The sequence below is a fragment of the Haematobia irritans genome, chromosome 1 (assembly GCF_050003625.1).
Source record: "Haematobia irritans isolate KBUSLIRL chromosome 1, ASM5000362v1, whole genome shotgun sequence".
NCBI classification, from domain to species: domain Eukaryota; kingdom Metazoa; phylum Arthropoda; class Insecta; order Diptera; family Muscidae; genus Haematobia; species Haematobia irritans.
Window position 1 is genome coordinate 238,765,896 of NC_134397.1, and position 9,337 is coordinate 238,775,232.

General features: G+C 30.7%; 1 protein-coding gene across 1 annotated transcript; it reads left to right on the forward strand.

Annotated features, from left to right (window-relative positions):
- The first annotated feature begins 7,649 nt into the window (after positions 1-7,649).
- On the forward strand, positions 7,650-8,560 carry LOC142219583 (ATP synthase subunit b, mitochondrial-like). Its single transcript, XM_075288506.1, has one exon. It carries the CDS (start codon positions 7,729-7,731, stop codon positions 8,464-8,466), a length of 738 nt encoding a protein of 245 aa, XP_075144621.1. The 5' UTR covers positions 7,650-7,728; the 3' UTR covers positions 8,467-8,560.
- Positions 8,561-9,337: the final 777 nt, after the last annotated feature.

Here is a 9,337-nt window from a genome sequence, read left to right on the forward strand (position 1 = left end):
TTAAAATTTTATTTCTATAGAAAATTTTGTTAAAATTTAATTTCTATAGAAAATTTTGCTAAAATTTCATTTCCATAGAAAATTTTCTCAAAATTTTCTTTCTATAAAATATTTTGTCAAAATTTTGTTCCTTTTGAAAATTTTGTTAAAATTTTATTTCTATAGAAATTTTGTTAAAATTTCATTTCTATAGAAAATTTTGTCAAACTGAATTATATACGTATTTAATCTGTCCTTTTTAATTTAATATGTACCACGTATGGACTTACTTACAATTTAGAAGACGGTGTTAGGAGGTTTTAAGACACCTTTCCACCGGCAAGAGTTACCGCAACTCAAGTAATTCGATTGTGGATGGCAGTGTTTAGAAGAAGTTTCTACGCAATCCATGGTGGAGGGTACATAAGCTTCGGCCTGGCTGAACTTACGGCCGTATATACTTCTTTTTACTAACATAGTCCCTGGGCATTAGCCCGCAACTCAAGTAATTCGATTGTGGATGGCAGTGTTTAGAAGAAATTTCTACGCAATCCATGGTGGAGGGTACATAAGCTTCGGCCTGGCCGACCTTACAGCCGTATATACTTCTATTTACTAACATAGTCCCAGGGCATTAGCCGACTTAAATTTTAAGTCTATAGATTATAAATTTTGTTCATATAGAGTCAGATTTAAATGTATGTGTTTAGGACAAAATCTTTTACCGAAAATGCGGATTTACAAAGTGGTGCAGGGTATAATATAGTCGGCTCCGCCCGACTTTCCTTACTTGTTATGTGTAAAATACAAGAGGGAACGGAAGCAATGAGAAGTCTGTTAATTTGATGAAGCGGCGACGGATAGTGGAGTTGTGATACTGGCGAGCTGCGGGCGGATGGACGTTGGTGATGAGCGGTGTGATGCTGACTGATAACGATGAAGAGACGGTGCGATGCTGACTAGTGAAGATGATGAAGCGGTGCGATGTTATGCCGACTGGTGGGATGCCGAAGAGACGGTGTCATGCTGACCGGTGACGATGATGAGACGGTGCACTGAAAAAATATTGTCGTGAGGTCAAAGATTTCATTTCTTTAAAATACGAATGCAAATTTTGCTTAGCATAGACGAGGCATTTCTCTAATATAAAGTTTTTTTCCTTGTCCAAAAGTCGATAAACTTTTCAATGAAGTCGTATTATCCTTATAATTAAGTGATTTCGCTTAAATATGAGTATCATAACATGAAAGAAAAAATATTTGGGCTAAGGTCAACTTGACTTTAATAATTCAGAAAAATTCTTTAAATTTAATAAATTGCCTTTAAATTTGTTGTCTTTTTGCATCTTCACTACAAAGCAAAAAATCCGTTCAAAAATAGGACATGTTTTTCAACACTTTATTTTAAAGACGTTTTTTACTTGAAACAAAGCATAATTTCTACTGGAAAACGAGTCTTAATCTGCAAAACAAGGTTGTCGTTAACTGAAAAAGCAAAAAATTAAAATTTGCTTCCTAGAAGCAAGTACACAAAACCCAAATTTAAAAGAGAATTGTGTTTTAAAAGTATCCTTACTTGTATTCTCCGCTTCAATACCAAAACTTTTAAAGTAAAGACAAAATCTTTGAAACCGGGCATGCTTTTTTTCAGTGTGTGATGCCGACTGGTGATGATGATGGAACAGTGTGATGTTGATGGGATCGGGTCCACTGGTGCTCGTGAAGGGGTTGATGGTTTCGTGCCGACTGGTGCTCGTGGACGAGGTAACGATGGTGTCGTGCCTACTGATGCTCGTGAACGGACAGCCGATGGTGTCGTGCCGACTGGTATTCGTGGGCAGGGATGGATTTGGTGCTGTTCGGTTTCTGTAAATAGAATTGTAAATAGATTTGGCTGTAGTTCAGTTGAGTGATGCGAACGAGTCGCGTAAGCGGACGTACCGCGCAAGCAGCCGGACTGCGTAATTGCGTAAGCGGAAGAACCGCGTAAGCAGCCGAATTTCGTAAGCGAACGAATCGCGTAAGGGGTTGGGAGGAGTTGGTTGTAGTTTGCTACAATGGTAGGATGCGACGGGAACCACCGTGGTGCAATGGTTAGCATGCCTGCCTTGCATACACAAGGTCGTGGTTCGTGCTTCGACCGAACACTAAACAGGATTATCCCACCTCAGTAATGCTGGTGACATTTCTGAGTGTTTCAAAGCTTCTCTAAGTGATTTCACTGCAATGTGGAACGCCGTTCGGACTCGGCTATAAAAAGGAGGTCCCTTGTCATTGAGCTTAACATGAAAACGGACAGCACTCAGTGATAAGAGAGAAGTTCACCACTGTGGTATCACAATGGACTGAATAGTCTAAGTGAGCCTGATATATCGGACTGCCGCCTAACCTAATCTACGATGCGAACGATGCGCGTTATGTATAGAGAAGTGGATGTGAACGAATCGTGTCAAGATGAATCGGTTGTTGTTATCGGAAGTTCGACTGCGGTCGGTGCTGCTAGCATTACTACCCGTCAAGCTTCGGGTGATTCATGTCATCGTCCCGACAAACCGACATTCTTAAGAAGGCCGTGACCGCAACCAAACGAGAATTCCCCACATATATCTTATTTACCTTGGGTGTTGGAAGTAACTTCCCTACAGTATCACTTGTACTTCGCCCAAGTACAGTGACGCAGAGCACATAAGTAGAACAGTGGTACGAAGGGAAATAAATGTGGGAATTAAATTTGCACAAGGAGCACAATTGATAGTATAGTGTGCGAAATTTGGTTGAAATCGGTTCAGACTTAGATATAGCTCCCATATATATCTTTCGCCCGATTGACACTCATATGATCACATAGGCCATAGTTTTACTCAGATTTATTCTAGAATTTTGTCCAAAACGATTCAGATTTAAAAATATGTATAAAGGAATATAAACCTTTATGTATAACACTCTAAAAACTTGGTGTATTTGAGATGGTATCAAAAATGCATATCTACAAAGTGGTGCAGGATATAATATAGTAGGGCCCGCCCGACTTTAGATCTTCCTTACTTGTTTTAGATCAAATCAGCAACTCACTGCTTCTGATCCTATTTTGCACCATTTTCAGATTCAAACTGAACATTTTCATTTTTTGCTTGTTGTTGTTTTTTTTTTTGGGTTATTTAAAATTATTTTATATTTAAAAAGTACAATTTATTGACCATTTTATCAATTTAAATTTACGAATTTATTCATCATATAGGGGCCGGTTTGAGGAATGCAAATGCTTGACTTCCCTAAAATGGCCCAAATTATGTGTCAATCATTTCCAGTGATGGATGTCTTCTTAAAGATCATTACCTAATAAGAAAGTTGATGAGTTGAAGGATTTTCGACTTAATTGTAAGAAGGTGAAATAATTCTTGTGCCACTGAAAGTAATTATCGTATAATCAATCCAAATACACTAGCCCAGATAAGGTTTGACAGGAGTGTGTCAGAGACCCAAGTAGTTCGTTAGTTCAATCTAATTAATGGGAAGCTGTCACATGCCATCAACCTCATCAATTTTCATTGGAAGACAATCGCATTGAAAATTGTCCGTAACACTGACATTTCAAATCGAGACTTTTTTGTGTTGTTTCCTCATCGAGAAACATGACATAAACATCAAAACAATACGCTTCAAGTATGCATATGCAGCACCAATAAATCACTCATATTAAATATTGAGTTTTTTAAAGTGGCATCTATAAAAAAATAGCTAAGAAATTCTTTGAATTTTTTCAAATACGTTTTTCGATATGAAATCTCATGATTTTCTATACTAGGTATGGAAAATATATAAATTTTTTATAGTGTTTTCTTTTTTTTTTTTTTTTTTTTTTTTAACAACAATTTGAAATAAGAAAAATGTTGACAGTTCTTTATTTAAATTTCAATCTTATCAATTAACATTCCAATATGATGATGGCAAATTAAATAAATAAAATTTTTTGTTTATGTAGAAAAAACCTAAAAATCTGTGGCAGAATCGCTTGATTGGTGTATCCACATTTTGAGATCTTAGGCTTCTAGAAACCGCAGAGTTTATAAACTTTTCAATAAAATCGTTTTATACATATAAGTGTTTCCACTTAAAATTGGGTATCCTAACAAGAAAGAAATTGCATATTACTAAGGTCAACTTGGCTTAAATACTTCTGAAAAAAATCTTCAAGATTAATGAAATCGTTTTTCAATTTGCTGACTTTTTGCATCTTGGCTACAAAACGTTTAAAAATATGAGATGTTTTGCAAAGCTTTATTTTAAAGTCTTTTTTTTTTTAAACAAATAAATTAAAATTTGTTTCCGACAACTAAGCACGGTTGCTTGCACACAAAGAAAATTTCATTAAAAGTCAGCCAACGAAAAATTTTCATTGATATAACGAAACATTTTCATTAATACAATGAAAATATTCGTTAATAGTACGAAAAATTACTGTAACGAAACTTTTTCTATAAGTGTAGTCTACCAAATCTAGAAGAAAATTTTACCAAAAAATTACCAAATCAAAAAGTCTTGTTTTGCACAATTTTATTTCTTAAAAAATTTTGTCAAAATTTTATTTCGATAGAAAATTTTGTCACAATTTCATTCTATAGAAACTTTATTCTATAGAAAATATTGTCAAAATTTTATTCTATAGAGAATTTTGTCAATTTTTTTTTTTCCATAGGAAATTTTGTCGAAATTTTATTTCTATCGAATATTTTGTCAAAATTTTATTTCTATAGAAAATTTTGTCAAAATTTAATTTATATCGGAAAAGTTATTTCCATAGAAAATTTTGTAAAAGTTTTATATCCATAGAAAATTTTGTCAAAATTTTTATTTCTATAGAAAATTTTATCAAAATTTGATTATTCTACAGAAAAGTTTGTCAAAATTTGATTTCCATAGCAAATGTTGTAAAAATTTATTTCTATAGAAAATTTGACGAAAATTTTATTCTATAGCAAATTTTGTGAAAATTTGATTTCTATAGAAAATTTGACGAAAATTTTATTCTAATAAAATGTTATCAAAATTTTATTCTATAGAAAATTTTGTCAAAATTTTATTCTATAGAAAATGTTGTAAAAATTTTTTTCTATAGAAAATTTGACGAAAACTTTATTCTATAGAAAATTTTGTGAAAATTTGATTTCTATAGAAAATTTTGTCAAAATTTTATTCCATAGAAAATTTTGCCAAAATTTCATTTCCATAGAAAATTTTGCCAAAATTTGATTTCCATAGAAAATTTCGATAAAATTTTATCCTATAGAAAATGTTATCAAAATTTTATTCTATAGAAAATGTTATCAAAATTTATTTCTATAGAAAATTTGACGAAAATTTGATTCCTATAGAAAATTTTGTCAAAATTTTATTTCTATAGAAAATTTTGTCAAAATTTCATCAAAATTTTATTCTATAGAAAAATTTTGTCAAAATTTTATTTCCATAGAAAATTTTTTCAAACTTGTATTTCTATTGAAAATGTCAAAATTTGATTTCTATAGAAGATTTTGTTAAAGTTTTATATCCATAGAAAATTTTGTCAAAATTTTATTTCTATAGAATATTTTGTCAAAATTGTATTCTATAGAAAATGCTGAAATGATTTCTATAGAAGATTTTGCCAAAAATTTATTTCTATAGAAAATTTTGACAAAATTGTGTTCTATAGAAAATGCTATCAAAATTGTATTCTATAGGAATTTTTGTCAAAATATTATTCTATAGACAATTTTATCAAAATTTGATTTCCGTAGGAAATTTTGTCTAAATTTTATGTCTATAGATTATGTTACCAAAATTTTATTGTAGAGAAAATTTTGTCAGAATTTTATTCTATAGAAAATTTTTTCAAAATTGTATTCTATAGAAAATGCTGTCAAAATTTTTTTCCATAGAAAATTTTATGGACATTTGATTTCTATAGAAAATTTTGTTAAAATTTTATTTTTATAAAAAATTTTGATAAAATTTTCTTCTAAAGAAAATGTTATCAAAATTTTATTTCCTAAATTTAAATTATTGTTTTTTGTCAAAAAACAACAATTTAAATTATTGAAGAGAAACCAACATTAACAAACTTAAATTGATAAAATGGTCAATAAATTTTGCTTTTTGAATATAGAATAATTTTAAATAACCAAAAAAAAATTAAATTAAAATTTTATTTCTATAGAAAATGTTATTTCCATAGTAAAAGTTTTATATCTATAGAAAATTTGGTCAAAGTTCTATTTCTACAGAAAATTTTGTCAAAACTTCATTTCTACAGAAGATTTTGTCAAAAATTTAGGTCTATAGCTAATTTTTACTAAGTTTTATTCTATAGAAAATGTAATTAAAATTTTATTCTACAGAAAATTTTGTCAACATTTATTTCTATAGAAAATTTTGTGAAAATTTGATTTCTATAGAAAATTTTGTCAAAATTTTATTTCTATAGAAAATTTTGCCAAAATTTGATTTCCATAGAAAATTTTGTCAAAATTTTATTACTATAGAAAATTTTCACGAAATTGTATTCTATAGAAAATGATATTTGTCAAAATTTTACTCTATAGTAATTTTTTTCAAAATTTTATATTAAAGAAAATTTTGTCAAAATTCTATTTCTATAGAAAATTTTGTCAAAATTTCATTTCTTCGGAAGATTTTGTCAAAAATTTATTTCTATAGCAAATTTTTACTAATTTGTATTCGATAGAAAATGTTATCAAAATTTTATTCTATAGAAAATGTTGTCAACATTTATTTCTATAGAAAATTTTGTGAAAATTTGATTTCTATAGAAAATTTTGTCAAAATTTTATTTCTATAGAAAATTTGCCAAAATTTGATTTTCGTAGAAAATTTTCACGAAATTTTATTCTATAGAAAATAATATTTGTCAAAATGTTATTTCCATAGAAAATTTTTTAAAAATTTTTTTTCTATAGTAATTTTTTTTCAAAATTTTATTTCTATAGAAAATTCTGTCAAGATTTGATTTCTATAGAACATTTTGTTAAAGTCTTATATCCATTTCTATAGCAAATTTTGTCAAAATTTGATTTCCATAGACGATTTTGTCAAAATCTTATACTATAGAAAATTTTGTCAAAATTTTATTTCTATAGGAAATTAAAGATATAAAAATTTTGTGAAGTACCTTTTAGTTGGAGAGGGATATTTTGCAAAATCTACCAATCTACCAAATAGTAAAAAAATCTACCGTGTTCGGTATGATTCGACTAACTGTGGCACGGTGTAACCAAGTACGTAAAACTCAAATTTAAAAGAGAATTGTGTCTTAAATGTGCCCTTACTTTAATTCTGCGCTTCTTTGGCTCGGAATCAATACCAAACTCATTAGTGTAAAGACAAAATCTTTGGAATGAGACATGCTTTTTTCAGTGTACTATAAAAGGATCTTTCAATTTCGGTGTTGATTTTTTTTTTTTGACGTCAGGTTTCGATTTCGAAAAGACTTTTTTTCTTTCAGATTATAAGATAAGACTTTAATGCCAAACGTAGGTTCATGAGCATAGTTTTTCGAATATCTTACTCGCACACAACAATTAAGCTTCTCTGTTGGGTGTTTTTTTTTTTTAATTAACATGTTATTTGTAAAATTATATGTTTTTTCTTACAGTACATAACAGTCTTCTTGTCAGTATGACACTTGAGTGTCTTATTATTTTTATTCATATTTGAAGTAATAAAAATAAATTCGAATTACAATATAGAAAAAATGTTATTGAAACCCATTATCGGTCATATGTCAAAATATCTACGTATCTTGAGATCACCACAATCGATGACATTGACTACTGGTAGTACCACCCAGCTCAATCAGAGTCAAAACAAACGTCCCATAGAACCGGCAAAGGTACGCTTGGGTTTCATTCCTGATGATTGGTTTACATTTTTCCATCAAAAGACTGGAGTAACAGGACCCTATATGTTTGGTGTGGGTTTACTTAATTGGCTTTTCTCCAAAGAGATTTATATCTGTGATCATGAATTCTATAATGGCCTTGCAATGGCTATCCTTTGTGTGACTGCCGTGAAAAAACTTGGTCCCATGGTTGCCGATTACTGTGACAAAGAAATTGAAAAAATCGAACAGAATTGGCGTCAAATGTACCACGATGAATTGAAATCATATGAAAATCTAATCGCTCAAGAACGCCACGAGCAATGGCAAGCCGAGGGCAGTCTTATACTGATGCAAGTGAAAAGAGAAAATATTGCCTTGCAACTGGAAGAAGCCCATAGGAAGGCCATGATGAAAGTTTATGAAGATGTCATGCGTCGTTTAGACTATCAGGTAGCTTGTCGAAATATTGAAATTCGTATTAATCATAAACACATGGTCAATTGGGTGGTTCAAAAGTCATTGGAAGCTATGCCCGAGATAGAGAATGAGGCTGAGAGAAAGAAATATCGAGCTGATTTATCAGCCATGGCCTTGAGATTGAAGGATTAATTATTACCATGGGAGACAAAATTCTACGAGTACATATATTTGTTAATAATATTTAATAAACAGTAGCTGAGATATATAAATCAGCAATGACTAACTTTGATTTTCGTGTTTGAAATAGTCACCCTAAAAACGAATTCCACAATTGGATTTCATGAACTTTTATAAGCTGCAATTTTCAATTTATGTACCAGAATATTAATTTTATGTAAATGAGTTTGCTTTTTTTAAGCAATAAGTCGAAATGGGATGTTGCTCGATTTCAGGTAATTTTTATACCCATCACCACCCAGAGAGAAGTTCACCAATGTGGTATCACAATGGACTGAATAGTCTAAGTGAGCCTGATACATCGGGCTGCCACCTAACCTAACCTATACGATACCCATCGCCATAAATGGGGGAATAATACGTTTGCAATTCCATTTGTAACACATCAAAATATATATTTCCGTCTATATAAAGTATATAAATAAGTCCATGATCAGAGAAAATTCTAAGACGATATAACCCTGCAATAATGGCGCTTTCTTCCAGTAAATTGACACAAATTCGTTTTTGTCCCCACCCAAGTCAAGTTCAAAATATTTGCTGCATTAGTCCAGTTTTTGATCTAACCCCCATATAAACAAACCGACCGATTTGCAGTCTTGGAAATTGCAATTTTTATCCGGAGTGAAACTTTGGGCTCCGTGATCATATGACCCTAAATCGGACGATAGATATATGTGGGAGGTATATCTAAAAGTGAACAAATTTTGAATTTGGCGATACTATTCATTGTACTCGTCGTGCCAAATTTGAAGCAAATCTAGTTAATACTGTGGCTTCTAGGACTAAATAAGTTCATATCGAGCGAAAGACATATGTGGAA